The sequence below is a fragment of the Oncorhynchus keta genome, chromosome 36, assembly GCF_023373465.1.
Source record: "Oncorhynchus keta strain PuntledgeMale-10-30-2019 chromosome 36, Oket_V2, whole genome shotgun sequence".
Taxonomy (NCBI): Eukaryota; Metazoa; Chordata; class Actinopteri; order Salmoniformes; family Salmonidae; genus Oncorhynchus; species Oncorhynchus keta.
This window is the reverse complement of record NC_068456.1, coordinates 23,593,457-23,613,070: the sequence shown is the minus strand read 5'-3', so window position 1 is coordinate 23,613,070 and position 19,614 is coordinate 23,593,457. Positions and strand designations below refer to the sequence as shown.

The window sequence follows — 19,614 nt, the reverse complement described above, 5'->3', positions numbered from 1 at the left end:
GAGAGAGAGAAAGAGAGAGATAGCAGCCCCTCAACTCTACACGGTGGACACAGCTCTCCACTGAGAACCAAACAAGACCATTGACCTCTAAATAAAGAACAAAGTTCAGGAGGTTTATCACGTTTCGGCAGCTTTGCTCATTTCCTTGGTTCACACAGTTTGGCTAGTGAAGGGTTGCCCACTGCGTGAGAGTAGTCGAAACCGAACATGACTACACAGTCCATCATCTCAGAAACCCAGAACTAAAATCTTGCGTAATTGCATACAATGCTCGATTAAGTTCTGGGGGAGATGTTAAGAGAAAGATACTAACTCGAACTGTAAAATCTCCACCTCCCACCTCCCATACGGAAACTCTCTGCAAGTTTCAGGCAAGGCTATGACCCAAATGTCCCCTCTCCTTCCATAATGCTACAGATGTGAGCACCTGCAGGGCTGGATTAAGAAATCATAGCCCCCTAACCTAATTGAGTTTCCCATTAAGGGTTGATATGAACAGCTGTTTTTCCAATGTCATGTCACAGTGCCATTGCCATCATTAAAAAAGTCAAGCATATCTCTCCACACAAGAGACTCAGCATGTGCTATGTATGAGAAATACAATGCATTTGATATCACTAGCAATGTCAACATCCGTACATCAGATGTGTGACACTGCACTTTCAATACTTAAGTGAGATGTATGCCAAGTGCCTTCGGAAAGTATTCAGACCCTGTGACTTTTTCCACATTTTGTTACGTTACAGCCTTATTCTAAAATGTATTAAATATTTTTTCCCCTCATCAATCTATACACAATACCCCATAACTGAAATAGTATTCAGACTCTTCACTCAGTACTTTGTTGAAGCAGCAATTACAGTATCGAGTCTTCTTGGGTATAACGCTATAAGCTTGGCACACCTGTATTTGGGGAGTTTCTCCCATTCTTCTCTGCAGATCCTCTCAAGCTCTGTCAGGTTGGATGGGGAGCGTTGCTGCACAGATATTTTCAGGTCTCTCCAGAGATGTTAGATGGGGTTCAAGTCTGGGCTCTGGCTGGGCTACTCAAGGACATTCAGAGACTTGTCCCGAAGCCACTTCTGTGTTGTCTTGGCTGTGTGTTTAGGGTCGTTGTCCTGTTGGAAGGTGAACCTTTGCCCCAGTCTGAGGTCCTGAGCACTCTGGAGCAGGTTTTCATCAAGGATCTCGTATGGGTGGTCCTTCTGTGGCTCAGTTGGTAGAGCATGGCGCTTGTAACGCCAGGGTAGTGGGTTCGATTCCCGGGACCACCCATACGTAGAATGTATGCACACATGACTGTAAGTCGCTTTGGATAAAAGCGTCAGCTAAATGGCATATATTATTATTATATTATCTCTCTGTACTTTGCTCCGTTCATCTTTGCCTCGATCCTGACTAGTCTCCCAGGCCCTGCCTCTGAATAACATCCACACAACATGATGCTGCCACCACCATGCTTCACTGTAGGTATGGTGCCAGGTTTCCTCCAGACGTGACGCTTGGCATTTAGGCCAAAGGGTTCAGTCTTGGTTTCATCAGACCAGAGAATCTTGTTTCTCATGGTCTGAGAGTCTTTAGGTGCCTTTTGACAAACTCCAAGCGGGCTGTCATCTGCCTTTTACTGAGGAGTGGCTTCTGTCTGGCCACTCTACCATAAAGACCTGCTTGGTGGAGTGCTGCAGAGATGGTTGTCCTTCTGGAAGGTTCTCCAATCTCCACACAGGAACCCTGGAGCTCCTCCCTGACCAAGGCCCTTCTCCCCAATTGCTCAGTTTGGCCAGCTCTAGGATGGAGTGTTGGTTGGGAAAAACGTCTTCCATTTAAGAATGATGGAAGCCACTGTGTTCTTGGGGACCTTCAATGCTGCAGACGTTTTTTGGTACCCTTCCCCAGATCTGTGCCTTGACACAATCCTGTCTCGGAGCTCTACGGACAATTCTTTCAACTTCATGGCTTGGTTTTTGCTCTGACATGTACTGTCAGCTGTGGGACCTTACATAGACAGGTGTGTGCCTTTACAAATCATGTCCAACCAATTGAATTTACCTCAGGTGGACTCCAATCAAGTTGAAGAAACATCACAAGGATAATCAATGACGAGGATGCACCTGAGGTCAAGGATCTGAATACTTATGTAAATAAGATATTTCTGTTTTTTATTTGGACTAAATTAGCAAAAATGTTTTAAAAAACTGCTTTTGCTTTGCCATTATGCGGTATTGTTTCTCGAGGATTTCTTTTTATTTAATCAATTTTTGAATAAGGCTGTAATGTAACAAAATGTGGAAAAGGTTAAGGGGTCTGAATACTGACCGAAGGCCCTGTAACTGGTGAACTGTGACAGGTGCATTGTGAAAACCTAACTGTGCATTGTTGTAGTTTAACGGTCTGCACAATGGACAAGCAGTCACAGTATCTGCAATGAGCAATGTTTTTTTTCCCTCTATGGTTTTGGTGGGGAACAGTAATACCCATTTAGCAGGATGAAACTCAAGGACCCCAGTAAAAGCTCTTTTGTTTGAGAACAGCTGTATCACTGTTGCTGGTTCTGTACTGTCCAACAAGCTGTATTGATTGATTTGTTTGTTGCATAAGATGTAGTGTTTCATTGATGCACAACGAGTCACATGGAGAGAAGCTTCAGGGACACTTGAGGCTCTCTGTGCTTAAACAACAGACAGAGGCTGTATCAGGGAGAGTTTGAACTGCCCTACAGCCTAGAGTAATTCCTTTGAAAATAAATATTGACGAGAGTTGATTCAATGTGTAATTGTACAAGCTAAGTAATATGGGGGAAAACATCCTAGCAACAACATTTTAGGGGAGCATCGACAACATTGTGGAAACACCTAAGGCTTTGTTGGATAGACATCAAGAAGGTGTCCACTAGATAAATACTCTGATAAACAGCTGATGTGTTGTTCACGCACAGTTTCTGTTGACCAAAACTTAAATTAAGAATCACCACTGAACGTCATTCTTATTCCCATTGTAACATATACTGAGTCCTCAAAAAAGGTGATTTCCAACTCTGTGTCATCACATTAAACATAACTCAGATTTTTTAAATATCACATGTCCTTGTATTCAGATGTTGGGTTCAAATCACTGGCTTCACTTTACAATGTAATGAATAAACTATTGGTAAGTAGAGTACATATTAAATTAGCATTCCAGTATATAAAAACACACTTTTTTAAAGCATTGAAACGTATTTATAACTATTTATAATGGATTATTCATGGGAGTTACTGAAGTCTAATCTTCACCAAGAAATGTGTGTAACATTGCACATCCTCAGATAAACAGTGTTAGTTCAGTACATATACACGTAAATCTAACCAGTGTAAGTAAGAGCTGGTATAAAACATTACTGGGTGAAGATGAGGTAATCAGTAGACATCAAACTCAATCTATCAAATTAAATAAATACTATTGATATGATATCTGTTTAGAGTGGTTGCAATTCATAACAATTTTGTAACCATGCGTGTGGAACAAAGTAACAGAATCATATGATGTAGCATCATTTGGAATCTGGGTCTGACTTTTGTCTCCAGGCGCTAGGTCAGACAATTGGTCAGACATTGGTGCTCCCTACGGCCACTTACATGCTTGCTTAAAATGTTAAAAGAAAACATTTTTATTTCTAAAAACAAAAAGTCAGACACAGATTCCAAATGATGCTACATCATATGATTCCATTTGGTTCAATACACGAAGCAATGGTTTAAAAATAGATGCCTACCATCTCCATAATGAATAGGCTAGCCAAAAAATTGCGTAGTCATTTCGAGATTCCAATAGATAACTCTGACATATTTTTATTTTCTCATGTGACAAAAGTGACAGTAAAACATTGTGAACCAGAAATCTTTAACATCAACACAGATATCGTAATTTGTCCAAATGATCAGTGACGCAAAATCTGCGTAGCTACCATGATTTATGTTACGTCACTCCACAAGGAACTACACGGTCCATAAAATATGGTTCGTAACCAGTAATGTTTAATTATTGGCAACTTTCTCTTTCTTGAGTGGACTGAATGCTAATTTCCCGGTGTGTGTGATTTATTGTGGTAAATGAGGACGAGGGGTGTTTGTGGCAGCTCTTGTTAAATATGAGGTCTGGCCCATTATGACATTGTGTTGACATTGCTGTGTGAATAGCACACGGAAGCGTCGGGCCTCTCTCTCTGTTCCCACTCTCTTCCTATTATGCAAAACTGGTAACCTGGCAAAAAGGGCTGGACAGAAACTTATCACAAGGTCATTAAGTTTCTTATCGATAACAGTCCTCCCAAAATGCTCTTTAAAGGCAGGTCTACATGGTAAGTATTAGAGCATCGTGGGGCCATCAGAGATTATTTGACATCAGATTGGATGTCTGACCTTGTAAGCAACATTGCTTGGAGTAATCTGAAACTGACTAAAACCACAACACAGCACTGACTATAAGAACGGCATAGGAAGACTGCATTTGAGCCATATTCAAATCAAATAGGACCGCCAATATACACTACATAACCAAAAGTACGTGGACCTGCTCGTCGAACATCTCATTTCAAAATCATGGGAATTAATATGGAGTTGATCCCCCCCTTTTCTGTTATAACAGCCTCCACTCTTCTGGGAAGGTTTTCCACTAGATGTTGGAACATTGCTGCGGTGACTTGCTTCCATTCAGCCACAAAAGCATTAGTGAGGTCGGGCACTGATGTTGGGCAATTAGGCCTGGCTCGCAGATGGCGTTCCAATTCATCCCAAAGGTGTTTGATGGGGTTGAGGTCAGGGCTCTGTGCAGGCCAGTGATGTTCTTACACACCGATCTCGACAATCCATGGACCTCTGTATGGACCTCGCTTTATACACAGGGGAATTGTCATGCTGAAACAAGAAAGGGCCTTCCCCAAACTGTTGCCACAAACTTGAAAGCAAATAATTGTCTAGATTGTCATTGTATGCTGTACCATTGAGATGTCTCTTCACTGGAACTAAAGGGCCTAGCTCGAACCATGAAAAACAGCCCCAAACCATTATTCCTCATCCACCAAACTTTACAGTTGGCACTAGCATTCGGGCAGGTAGTGTTCTCCTGGCATCCGTCAAACCCAGATTCGTCTGTCAAACTGCCAGATGGTGAAGTGTGATTAATCACTCCAGAGAATGCGTTTTCACTGCTCCAGAATCCAATGGTGGCAAGTTTATACCATTCTAGCCGACGCTTGGCATTGTGCATGGTGACGTTAGGCTGGTGTACGGTTGCTCTGCCATGGAAACCCATTCCATGAAGCTCCTGACAAACAGTTATTGTGCTCATGTTGCTTCCAGAGGCAGTTTGGAACTCAGTAGTGAGTGTTGCAACCATGGATAGATGATTTTTACACGCTATGCGCTTCAGCAGTCGGCGGTCCAGTTCTGTGGTTTTGTGTGGCCTATCAATTCGCGGCTGAGCCGTTGTTGCTCCTAGGTGTTTCAACTTCACAATAACAGCACATATAGTTGATCAGGGCAGCTCAAGCAGAAATTGGACAAACTGACTTGTTGGAAAGGTGGCATCCTATGACGGTGTCACTTTGAAAGTTCCTGAGCTCTTCAGTAAGGCCATTCTATTAACAATGTTTGTCTATGGAGATTGCATGGCGGTGCACTCAATGTATGTATTATGTAAGGCGCTAACCATGTAGTTTAACATAGGGTATGTACTTACTATGGGACCTACATTATGACCTCTAAGTTTCTATGAGGTCAGATTATAGTCAGGCTTTCTGGACACAGCCTTGCTACATCATATTGGTGTACAATATTAGCCTCAGTCCCAGTCATGCTCTAATGTGTAAAAGGACCCTCATGACATGCCAATTGTATCCCAACATTACGGCCATATCTGTCTGACCCAAAATAAAAGGGTTGAGTGATATGAACAGCACAAACCATGTTATTGTGGTAATCACACGATAGGTCGAGCAGATGCGACCGTTGGCGTTTGAAAGCAGTAAACTGTTAGGCCTGTTAGAAGCATAACGATTTAATTCCACGTAATGTGGAATGAGTCAATGGAGGCACTTTTTAGTCTACTCACACAGTTCGAACACTGCTCAGGTTTTATCCCTATTATGTTAACAGAGTCATCACCACACCATCACCACAGCTCTGGTTTCTGTATGTGCTTTAATGTTTTTGCTTACTGGATGGTGTATGAATATCACTGTAGAAAACTATTTTGCTTTTTGGATTACTGGTGTTTTCCAAGTAGTCTTGTTGTCAATGCTGAGATGCTTAAGGGCAATTCCATGGAAACAGAATTTCACTTCAGTTTAACAAGCCATAAAACTCTGCAGTCAATAATTTACACAGTAAATCAAATTAAAACATTTACTGGAAAAACTGTGCAGATGAAAAGTTTGTAAAGATTTCAGTGGAAATTGTTAAAAGTAGTCATTGTGCATAGAGTTCTATGGTTTGTTAAACTTTGAAATCAATGGTTTTTGTTTGGTATAGATTTTATAATGAAAAATCTGAGTCTATGTAATTGCCCTTAAGCAGTGTTGGAATGTGAACATTTCCAACGCTAGGCTCATTGAACAGACCGCAGGTATGACATCAGTCAGCTTCTGCTTCAATAGCTAATGCCGCGTTCAAGACAACTCGGAACTTAGAAACTCAGAAATGTCCGACTTGGAAACTCATTGTAGAAAGATGAGCTCAGATTTTCCCTCGAAATGATCAGATTCAACCAATAGGAAGCTATATGGAGAGAAAAAAATCTTTGCATATTTCAACTCTGAGGTTCCAAGTTGTCTTGAAAGCACCATGAGCATCAGGAGTATACAGACGTCATCCACCATGCCCAACCTGTCTGTCCAACGAGAGGAAATCATAGGATGCCTCCCTTCTGACTCCAAGTATGTGACATTTACATAAGGCTACTATTTTGCATCCACACACTGTCGCCTGACTGACTGTCTGCCAGTTCTACACAATGTTCTAACACTGAAACCAAACGTGTGTTTATTTGAGTAGTTCACATGCAACCAGAAGCATCACACAAAAACAAATACTTACCATCTTGAAAACGTATGATATTTTAAGAGCAGTAGAGGGTGTTTTCCATCCTAAAATGAAGTATGACCTTAATGCAGCCCATAACATACTGTCAGAGATACAGAGGTACAGGGGAGAGACCTTGATAGTGCCCACAGAAAGGGGCTTATCTGCCTATGCAGGACTCAAGGCAGCCCGGCTAAGGCAAAGTAATCAACCACATACAGGATGGGTAGATAGCTGTTGTATAATAGGAGCAGCTGACACTATGCTTGATGCAAATATACAGTACCTTCAAAAAGTATTCACACCCCTTGACTTTTTCCACATTTTGTTGTGTTACAGCCTGAATTTAAAATGGATGACATTTACATTTTTGTGTCACTAGCCTACACACAATACCCCATAATGTTAAAGTGGAATTATGTTTTTAGAAATATTTACAAATGAATTACAAATGCAAAGCTGAAATGTCTTGAGTCAATAAGTATTCAATCCCTTTGTTATCACAAGCCTAAATAAGTTCAGGAGTAAAAATGTGCTTAACAAGTCACATAATAAGTTGCATAAACTCACTCCGTCTGCAATAATTATGTTTACACAATTGTCTGTAACGTGAGACAAAAAATTAAATGAAATCTATTTTAAATTCAGGCTGTAACACAACAAAATGTGGAATAAGTCAAGGGGTAGGATTAATTTCTGAAGGCACAGAAAGGGAATCGCAACTGAACCCACACACGTGGCAGAGGGACAGCTTATTCACACTCCATGATGGTCAGTGCTTCCCTATATTAAATTTAGCAGCGATAGCCCACCACTCTTTGCCCCGATGACAGCTTTGCACACTCTTGGCATTCTCTCAACCAGCTTCATGAGAAAGTAAACTGGAAATAATTTCAATTAACAGGTGTGCCTTGTTAAGTTCATTTGTGGAATTTCTTTCCTTCCTAATGCATTTGAGCCAATCAGTTGTGTTGTGTCAAGGCATGGGTGGTATACAGAAGACAGCCCTATTTGGTAAAAGACCAAGTCCATATAATGGCACGAACAGCTCAAATAAGCAAAGAGAAATGACAGTCCATCATTACTTTAAGACATGAAGGTCAGTCAATCCAGAAAATGTCAAGAACTTTGATGGTGTCTTCAAGTGTAGTCATAAAAACCATCAAGCGCTATGATGAAACTGGCTCTCATGAGGACCGCCACAGGAAAGTAAGACCCAGAGTTACAGTTGAAGTCGGGGAGGTTTACATACACCTTAGCCAAGTACATTTAACCTCAGTTTTTAACAATTCCTGACATTTAATCAGAGTAAAAATTCCCTGTCTTAGGTCAGTTAGGATCACCACTTTATTTTAAGAATGTGAAATATCAGAATTATAGTAGAGAGACTGATTTATTTAAGATTTTATTTCTTTCATCACATTCCCAGTGAGTCAGAAGTTTACATACACTCAATTAGTATTTGGTAGCGTTGCCTTTAAATTGTTTAACTTGGATCAAACGTTTCGGGTAGCCTTCCACAAGCTTTCCACAATAAGTTGGGTGAATTTTGGCCTATTCCTCCTGACAGAGCTGGTGTAACTCAGAGTCAGGTTTGTAGGCCTCCTTGCTCACACACACTTTTTCTGTTCTGCCCACACATTTTCTATATACCTTGACTTTGTTGTCCTTAAGCCATTTTGCCACAACTTTGGAAGTATGCTTGGGGTCATTGTCCATTTGGAAGACCCATTTGCGACCAAGCTTTAACTTCCTGACTGATGTCTTACGATGTTGCTTCAATATATCCACACAATTTTCCACCCTCATGATGCCATCTATTTTGTGAAGTATACCAGTCCTTCATGCAGCAAAGCACCCTCACAACATGATGCTGCCACCCCCGTGCTTCACGGTTGGGATGGTGTTCTTCGGCTTGCAAGCCTCCCCTCCCCCATTTTCCTCCAAACATAACGATGGTCAATATGACTAAACAGTTCTATTTTTGTTTCATCAGACCAGAGGACATTTCTCCAAAAAGTACGATCTTTGTCCCCATGTGCAGTTGCAAACTGTAGTCTGGCTTTTTTATGGGGGCTTTGGAGCAGTGGCTTCTTCCTTGCTGAGTGGCCTTTCAGGTTATGTAAATATAGGACTCATTTTACTGTGGATATAGATACATTTGTACCTGTTTCCTCCAGCATCTTCACAAGGTCCCTTGCTGTTGTTCTGGGATTGATGTGTTCTTTTCGCACCACAGTATGTTCATCTCTAGGAGACAGAACGCGTCTCCTTCCTGAGCAGTATGACGGCTGCGTGGTCCCATACTTGTGTACAGATGAACGTGGTATCTTCAGATATTTAGAAATTGCTCCCAAGGATGAATCAGACTTGTGGAGGTCTACATTTTTTTTTCTGAGGTTTTAGCTGATTATTTTGATTTTCCCATGATGTCAAGCAAAGAGGCACTGCGTTTGAAGGTAGGACTTGAAATACATCCACAGGTACACCTCCAATTGACTCATATTATGTCAATTAGCCTATCAGAAGCTTCTAAAGCCATGACATCTTCTTCTCACCTAATACCTTTTTTGCACTATTGGTTAGAGCCTGTAAGTAAGCATTTCACTGTAAGGTCTACCTACACCTGTTGCATTCGGCGCACGTGACAAAAAAAAGAAAAGCTGTTTAAAGGCACAGTCAACTTAGTGTACGTAAACTTCTGACCCACTGGAATTGTGATATAATTGAAATGTAAACGATTGTTGAAAAAATGACTTGTGTCATGCACAAAGTAGAGGTCCTAATCGACATGCCAAAACTATAGTTTGTTAACAAGAAATTTGTGGAGTGGTTGAAAAACGAGTTTTAACCGAAGTGTATGTAAACTTCCGACTTCAACTGTACCTCTGCTGCAGAAGATATGTTCATTAGAGTTACCAGATCAAGTAACAGACATCTCAGCATCAACTGTTCAGAGGAGAGTGCGTGAACCAGGCCTTCATGGTCGAATTTCTGCAAAGAAACCACTACTAAAGGACACCAATTAGAAGAAGAGACTTGCTTGGGGCAAGAAATACGAGCAATGGACATTAGACCGGTGGAAATATGTCCTTTGGTCTGATGAGTCCAAATTTGAGATTTTTGGTTTCCACTGCCGAGTCTTTGTGATGCGCAGAGTAGGTGAACTGATGATCTCTGCATGTGTTTATTTTTGAATTTTTTATGTTCACCTTTATTTAACCAGGTAGGCTAGTTGAGAACAAGTTCTCATTGCAACTGCGACCTGGCCAAAATAAAGCATAGCAGTGTGAACAGACAACACAGAGTTACACATGGAGTAAACAATTAACAAGTCAATAACACAGTAGAAAAAAAGGGGAGTCTATATACAATGTGTGCAAAAGGCATGAGGAGGTAGGCGAATAAATACAATTTTGCAGATTAACACTGGAGTGATAAATGATCAGATGATCATGTACAGGTAGAGATATTGGTGTGCAAAAGAGCAGAAAAGTAAATAAATAAAAACTGTGGGGATGAGGTAGGTGAAAATGGGTGGGCTATTTACCAATAGGCTATGTACAGCTGCAGCGATCGGTTAGCTGCTCAGATAGCTGATGTTTGAAGTTGGTGAGGGAGATAAAAGTCTCCAACTTCAGCGATTTTTGCAATTCGTTCCAGTCACAGGATGCAGAGTACTGGAACGAAAGGCGGCCAAATGAGGTGTTGGCTTTAGGGATGATCAGTGAGATACACCTGCTGGAGCGCGTGCTACGGATGGGTGTTGCCATCGTGACCAGTGAACTGAGATAAGGCGGAGCTTTACCTAGCATGGACTTGTAGATGACCTGGAGCCAGTGGGTCTGGCGACGAATATGTAGTGAGGGCCAGCCGACTAGAGCATACAAGTCGCAGTGGTGGGTGGTATAAGGTGCTTTAGTGACTAAATCGATGGCACTGTGATAAACTGCATCCAGTTTGCTGAGTAGAGTGTTGGAAGCCATTTTGTAGATGACATCGCCGAAGTCGAGGATCGGTAGGATAGTCAGTTTTACTAGGGTAAGCTTGGCGGCGTGAGTGAAGGAGGCTTTGTTGCGGAATAGAAAGCTTACTCTTGATTTGATTTTGGATTGGAGATGTTTGATATGAGTCTGGAAGGAGAGTTTGCAGTCTAGCCAGACACCTAGGTACTTATAGATGTCCACATATTCAAGGTCGGAACCATCCAGGGTGGTGATTCTAGTCGGGCATGCGGGTGCAGGCAGCGATCGTTTGAAAAGCATGCATTTGGTTTTACTAGCGTTTAAGAGCACTTGGAGGCCACGGAAGGAGTGTTGTATGGCATTGAAGCTCGTTTGGAGGTTAGATAGCACAGTGTCCAATGACGGGCCGAAAGTATATAGAATGGTGTCGTCTGCGTAGAGGTGGATCAGGGAATCGCCCGCAGCAAGAGCAACATCATTGATATATACAGAGAAAAGAGTCGGCCCGAGAATTGAACCCTGTGGCACCCCCATAGAGACTGCCAGAGGCCCGGACAGCATGCCCTCCGATTTGACACACTGAACTCTGTCTGCAAAGTAATTGGTGAACCAGGCAAGGCAGTCATCCGAAAAACCGAGGCTACTGAGTCTGCCGATAAGAATATGGTGATTGACAGAGTCGAAAGCCTTGGCAAGGTCGATGAAGACGGCTGCACAGTACTGTCTTTTATCGATGGCGGTTATGATATCGTTTAGTACCTTGAGTGTGGCTGAGGTGCACCCGTGACCGGCTCGGAAACCAGATTGCACAGCGGAGAAGGTACGGTGGGATTCGAGATGGTCAGTGACCTGTTTGTTGACTTGGCTTTCGAAGACCTTAGATAGGCAGGGCAGGATGGATATAGGTCTGTAACAGTTTGGGTCCAGGGTGTCTCCCCCTTTGAAGAGGGGGATGACTGCGGCAGCTTTCAATCCTTGGGGATCTCAGACGATATGAAAGAGAGGTTGAACAGGCTGGTAATAGGGGTTGCGACAATGGCGGCGGATAGTTTCAGAAATAGAGGGTCCAGATTGTAGTTCCCACTGTGAAGTATGGAGGAGGTGGTGTGATGGTGGGGGATGCTTTGCTGGTGACACTGTCAGTGATTTATTTAGAATTCAAGGTACACTTAACTAGCATGGTTACCACAGCATTCTTCAGCGATACACCATCGCATTTCACATTTGGTTTGCGCTTAGTGGGACTATCATTTGTTTTTCAATAGGACAATGATCCAAGAAGGAGCGTGATGGAGTGCTGCATCAGATGACCTGGCTTCCACAATCACCCGACCTCAACCCAATTGAGATGGTTTGGGATGAGTTGGACCGCAGAGTGGAAAAGCAGCCAAGAAGTGCTCAGCATATGTGGGAACTCCTTCAAGACTGTTGGAAAGCATTCCAGGTGAAGCTGGTTGAGAGAATGCCAATAGTGAGCAAAGCTATCATCAAGGCCAAGTGTACTGTATTTCTGCTGAGACGCGCTTTTAAATGGATAGTCGTGGGCTCAATGACTGGAAGTCTATGGAAACAGCTAGCATTTCTTTGCACTAACGCTAGTAGCAATGCACTCCCCTTCGCTACACTTGCCACCACTACTGAAAAATTCATAGGGAAAACACTGATGGTACAGTAATGCAGAAAATGTATACAAATTAAAATTCTACTGCATAGGATATTAAGTGAGAATTGTACTGTTTTCTCAGCCTGTTTTTTACGAGGACAAGTAAGAATTATGGGAAAAAGAACATTAAGACTTTTGCATTCTATAGTTGTATTCTTTGTAAAAACACAAAATGTGAACAGGACAGGTGTGACTAGGTTATACAGGAGGTTCATATGAGGACTTATCACATTATTACCTTGTAAGGAACTCATGAAACGTGTTCAAAGTGTTGTTTCTGAGAACTTTCCATAGGACCTAACTGATGACTCAAAAGCAGAGCTTCTGGTTTCCTATTGAACGGTGAGAGACAGAAGAGTGGAAAACTGGTTTCACACATACCTTCGTTAGCAAGGTGTGGTCTTCTTCGACTGGGCACTCTTGAACGGCCAGAGCAAACTGCTCCAGAGTTACTATGTAAACAAACAAAAAATCAGTGAGGCTAAGCAAAAATATTACCCAGCTAGGCAGTGGGTCACTATTGTTCAGCCTCAATGCAGTGACAGTCACACAGAACAACATTGCATGGAAACATAATGAAATATTGGGTTCTCTTTTACTGTTCGTTGCTTTGTAATACAAAACAGGATACCATATGCTCATAATGAATTATAGTCCGTAGATAATGAATAAGAATGTGATGATCGACTAAATAAATCTTAACAATTGATGAACAATAAACACACTTAAGAAAGTGTTGAGGAAAACAAATTTTGCACCCACAAAAGTATCTGAATATGAATCTTGTGTAAGTAGCATAGAACTGAATCCCTGTTCAGAATCAATATATGTCGGTCGGCCAATTGTGGTGGGGAGACCTACAACTACAACAACAGTATTAGGGGACCATGACATCTAGTCATAGTGATACTAGGTATAAGCACTAACCCACGTCAAGGCCATCACACTGGGTTATGTGCTACTGCACCACCAAGAGACAACTACTATGCAACTTCACTGCAATTGAGGAAACTTTTTTTCAAGTCCTGTCAAAGCTGTAGGGCAAAGGCATTATATTGCTAAGGAATGGAATATGACAACAAGACCATTTCACTCTGAGGGTGCCTCTATGTATCAGTCAGCCTCCAGACCGCTCTTAGCTTTCAAACATCAGACACCTTTGTGCTCTTTAGTACCTTGCGGCTGGTTAAGGTTGTAAGACTGCTTGTGTGTGTGTGTGTGTGTGTGTGTGTGTGTGTGTGTGTGTGTGTGTGTGTGTGTGTGTGTGTGTTGTGTGTGTGTGTGTGTGTGTGTGTGTGTGTGTGTGTGTGTGTGTGTGTGTGTGTGCGTGTGCCGATGTGTGTGCCGACGTGTGTGCCTGTCAGTTTGTGTGTGCCTGGGAGTTTGTGTTTGCTTGTGTGTGTGTGTGTGCCTGTGAGTTTGTGCGTGCCTGTGAGTTTGTGTGTGTGTTCCTATGAGTTTGTGTGTGTGTGTGTGTGTGTGCCTGTGAGTTTGTGTGTGCCTGTGAGTATGTTTGTGTGTGTGCGTGTGTGTGTGTGTGTGTGTGTGTGTGTGTGTGTGTGTGTGTGTGTGTGTGTGTGTGTGTGTGTGTGTGTGTGTGTGTGTGTGTGTGTGTGTGTGTGTGTGTGTGTGTGTCGGTGTGTGTGTGTGTGTGTGTGTGTCTGTGTGTGTGCGTGTGTGGGATGAAAGTGAGAGAAGGGAAAGGTTATGGTCTTTAAGAGACAGTGGTGTCTTTACATAGTCCCACTGGTTCAAAACACAAACCCCTATTCTTATGCACACAGTTTTAGTACACAAAAACAGATTCTGCTATCTTACTTTTCATACGTAATGACCACTATATTCGTTCATCTACTTAACGCCTAGGAGAGTTACAAAAATTCACATATGATTCAGATAATCAAATCAAATCGTATTTGTCACATACACATGTTTAGCAGATGTTATTGCAGGTGTAGCGAAATGCTTGTGTTTCTAGCTTCCACAGTGCAGTAATATCTAAACTAATCAACTAGTCTTGATGCACAGATGAATCATATGCTAATGCTAGGCCGGAGGAAAAAGCCTGCACAGTGCACACCCTGTAACTCTCCAGGACCAGGGTAGGCTGTAGTCTACCCACCTGTAACTCTCCAGGACCAGGGTAGGCTGTAGTCTACCCACCTGTAACTCTCCAGGACCAGGGTAGGCTGTAGTCTACCCACCTGTAACTCTCCAGGACCAGGGTAGGCTGTAGTCTACCCACCTGTAACTCTCCAGGACCAGGGTAGGCTGTAGTCTACCCACCTGTAACTCTCCAATAACAGGGTAGGCTGTAGTCTACCCACCTGTAACTCTCCAGGACCAGGGTAGGCTGTAGTCTACCCACCTATAACTCTCCAATACCAGGGTAGGCTGTAGTCTACCCACCTGTAACTCTCCAATACCAGGGTAGGCTGTAGTCTACCCACCTGTAACTCTCCAATACCAGGGTAGGCTGTAGTCTACCCACCTGTAACTCTCCAGGACCAGGGTAGGCTGTAGTCTACCCACCTGTAACTCTCCAGGACCAGGGTAGGCTGTAGTCTACCCACCTGTAACTCTCCAGGACCAGGGTAGGCTGTAGTCTACCCACCTGTAACTCTCCAGGACCAGGGTAGGCTGTAGTCTACCCACCTGTAACTCTCCAGGACCAGGGTAGGCTGTAGTCTACCCACCTCTGTGTATGTGTGCTAAGGCCAGGCTGGTCACATGATGAAGACAGGAGTTCCAGGCATCAAAAAACTCCTCTCTTTTCTTCTCTACCTGCAGGAGACAATGGACAGAGCAATATAAGGCTTCATTTATGAGCTCATAAAGTATTGATCAAACCTTTCCAAAACCAACTGTGAATCAATTTACACCTAGCTGTATCAACATCAAACAGACGTTTGATAAACTGGTGCTAAAATAGTAAATTCATGCTTTCAACATTTCTGTTGTTCGACTTCTCTTATTGTAGTCCATGCCTTTAGATGAGATGGACTGACCTTGTTGTAGAGTCTGGTTGTTAGGCTGCGCTGTAGAACCCTCTCCCTATAGGACACTGCTTTCAGCAGGAAACTCAAGTCCCCCACCGTATCTACATTGAAGCCAAGGAAACTACCGAAGATGGACATGAACAACATTATTCACCTGAACAAATTCTATCATTGCACAATTCTATACACATGAGGAAAGTGGGCAGTTAGTGTACTATTTTAGTGTACTAAAGCACTCACACACACACACTTCCACAAGTGGGTACAAGCAAGACTATTCTCTCATTAAGGACTTTTTAGATAAATTGTTTTCATTGTACAGTATGTTCAAGCAAATAGGCAGAATAAACAGCATTGGACAAATAACAACTGCATCGTCAGTACACGTCAAACACATTTTCACATGATGTTCAGTAAAAACAAAGCAAAAAACAAATGAGAAAATAAACCCTAAATGAAACCCACCCCATCCACCCACCCAAGTGACCTGTTCAATTTAACTCCTTAAAGCAAGAGCCCTTTCACTTTCAGCAGGGTTTGACCACATTGTTAAGGTTCTTTCATTAACAACTTCTAATAACTTTCAAGATGGTCTCATAACCAGCCAAGCACAGGGATTGTGTAAAAGTTGTACACACTAAACGGACATGACACCTAGACATCTCACCAGATAGTGGAAAAACACACTACCATAGTAGCAGTGTGTAAAATGAAAGGGGGACTCTATTCTGGGAAACAGTAGCATCTTAAAAGAACATATATCTTAATGTTCCACTTCACAATAAGAAGAATGAGTTTGTGTGATAGCTTGTGAGAAAAGAGATGTGGTTTCCCCTACTAGGAAATATGAGAATATACAAATAAATATGAGAATACATGTGAATAAATGATGTATTTGAGAGGAGTTGAGAGTGTGGACAAATGTCTGGGCTTTTCTGTTGTATAGAAGACTCAGCATTATATTTTGAATAGTAAATTCTAGAGGTTTATGGGTGTTTAGTGAGTCTTAAACTGTCCCCATGAACAAGAAATAGTTCACGTGAATGTACTTATTTGACACACAAAGAATAGAAGACAGTGGCATAAAAAGCAGTGTACTGTATACATTTTGAACCCATTTCCTAAAGTGTAGCTAATAAAAATAAAATAAAAATGGTTTTGTCACATACACCTGATAGGTACAGTGAAATGTGTTGTTTTATCGGGTCAGCCATAGTAGTACAGCGTCCCTGGAGAAAATGAGGGTTAAGTTCCTTGCTCAAGTGCAAATCGATAGAATTTTCACCTTGTCAGCTTGGGTATTTGAACCTGCAACCTTTCATTTACTGGCCCAACGCTTTAACCTCTAGGATACCTGCCACCTTCAATATATGACCCTCTATAACGATCTTGTGGCGTTGAGTGGCGTTCACTGACCTGGTTCTGAGCCTGTCAGACACTGAGCTCGTCCAGGTTTTGATGAGTCCGCCCACCACACTGTTTCCCAGCTGCCTGGTGAACTGGGTCATGAGCTCCTTTACCACCACCTGGGACAGGTCAGAGGTCAAAGGTTGAGAGCTTGAATGCTGAGTTGCCAAACATGCAAACCTCTTTTGTACTAGTACATTTACATGTATTTAAGAATGGGGACAATGGTGGATGATCAGGATTTATATTGGATAAATGTATAGATATGCTGCGTGTCAACATTCATTGTGAAAAACAAGGCTGGGGGAAGCTAAACTGAACTGGTCTATAGCACCAAGACATTTTAACCGCTCATACAGTAGCATAACTAGTCTTTCAATGTAGAGCTGGATGATTAATTGCCATCTCATGATAGGTGAAACACTTGCAATGTCATAAATGGGCAAATCCACTTTTGGAACTGTAAAAGAGAGACCCTATACAATCTGGCACACCCTTCATGTTTAAATGTGGGTAAAATGTCAGTTTGGGTCAGCTGTGGTCTTCTTCATGCTTTCAGGTCAGTAGTAAACTGATTAAATGTGGTGGGGGACTGTCATCTTCATTAGGGGTGCAGTTTTGATACTCTTAGTGGAGGGTTGAGTTCAGCTGGCATAGCCTCCTCTCTCCTTGTGACTGCAGTCCAGACAGTAGACACCTTAGTTGCCATAAATATTTAATTATGTTTGACTTGGCACTGTGTTTGACTTCAAGTTCCCACACCGATCCTTCCCACTGCAATTTTTCATACTTCACTTTGCACTACATGTCCTATACATCTTACCTTTGATGTATATGAAGCAAAATAAAATAGTGACTATACTGTACAACAATATCAAAATGATAAGAACATATAATTGCACAACAGTTGGTCTGACACAAAACCACCTTCATGTTCAGTCACACCCTTGTAAATACATTCTGTCAACCAAATTAACCACCTGTCTACAGAAATATAATTTTCCATAATTAAATCAAACTGGGACAATGATTTCACTATCCACTTGATGGTTTATGAATATTTCCCAGGGTCTGCGAATAATTTTAGTTTATGATGAGCTATTCTGATTTCTGAGTCTCCCTCAACAGCACTGTATCTGAATGGTGACCTTGTTCCTATTATCTCAAGAGTTCAGAGAGTTGTGTGTGTGTAGTACACTCATCACTTGCTTTGTAGTTACACTCTACACTTGCAAACAAGGAGAAATCGCCCTCATCCCCAATAAGCCAAAAATAATAATATCCAATTGTGTGAAAACACATCCTAATGAAATTCTCTCAAAGCACAATTCCTTTATCAAGTTGCAGGGGCTTCACTCTAGAAAATATCAGTATATAGTTTTTGCCAAAACTAAGGTTCATCTGACTGTTTTGAGAAATAAAGGCAGACTCTGTGAGCTCTATCAACTTGTCTGTCTAGAAGCCATGGTTAGTATACAGTAAATGTGAAAATCACATTACCAGTTTAAAACATTTCACATCAAAAGTGTGATGAACAGCAAAACAACATAAGTACTTATAGTTTTAGAGAAGGTGTGAGTAAAATATTGAAGAGGACTTTGCCCTCTTTGGTTCTTTTACCTGTAACATGACGACGTTGTCCCCTTCAAATGTGACAAAGACATCAGAGTCACACTTCAGAGCAGGGATTCGGTTCTCCATCATAAAACCCTAACAAAGGTCAGAACCCAGAGAAACACGTCATCCACTGATATAAAGACACACCTAATTTATATACAGTAGTAATGGGTTTCACATTCACATGTCCAATTCATGTACGTAAATAACATTCAATTAGTGGTCAACATATTCCATCACAAATAAGATTACTGCACTTTTATGCACATTCTTACTAGGAAACCACAGTATATGACAACTGTAATAATTACTCATAAGGAATTAGAAAAGTTTTGGGCTATTATTGGGGAGATAAATAGGATGGTGCCTCAAGTGGAAGAAGTTTACTATTTTTTGTTGCTATAGTAACCTCCCTTCAACAATACATTTATTTCATAACCAAATTATAAAGTTATGACTGGATGGATCGCTCAATAAATAGGATGTATAAATAAATGGATAGATACATAAAGTAAGGACACAGAATTAAATACCTAATGGATGGAGGAATGATGGGATAAATGCAAAGATAAAAGGAAGTTATGGAATATGGATGAATGGACATTTTCAGTATAATGAGAGTTGTGAATGTGTTGTGCAAGTCAGAATGTCTTGCTTTACACCACACAAAGAATGTTTGAAATCAAAACAAAGGCGTCTCCAATCCTACTTCCGTGTCCTAGTCAAGGAATTTTAGAAAATTCCTTGGTTCTAGAGGGTGGTGAGCACAGAATTGCACATCAGCGCCACCAGCTGGATGAGGGTTTAGCACTGTGCAAGGCAGCCTACAGACAAGTACTAAAGGTAAACGATAACTACATGTAGACAAACAGTGGTAGGTTAGTTCAGTGGATTGGAGTGAGCTGTGT

At 41.8% G+C, this 19,614-nt stretch overlaps 1 protein-coding gene across 1 annotated transcript in view; it reads right to left on the bottom strand.

Annotated features, from left to right (window-relative positions):
• acoxl (acyl-CoA oxidase-like) overlaps window positions 1-19,614 on the bottom strand; it is a 45,065-nt gene that overhangs the window by 6,419 nt on the left and 19,032 nt on the right. Inside the window, exons 13-17 of the mRNA XM_035754552.2 lie at window positions 18,710-18,799; window positions 17,099-17,208; window positions 15,692-15,803; window positions 15,380-15,467; window positions 13,065-13,135 (exon numbers count right to left, since the gene is read on the bottom strand). Coding sequence (XP_035610445.1) covers window positions 13,065-13,135; window positions 15,380-15,467; window positions 15,692-15,803; window positions 17,099-17,208; window positions 18,710-18,799 — 471 coding nt within the window. The remainder of the gene's footprint in view (window positions 1-13,064; window positions 13,136-15,379; window positions 15,468-15,691; window positions 15,804-17,098; window positions 17,209-18,709; window positions 18,800-19,614) is intronic.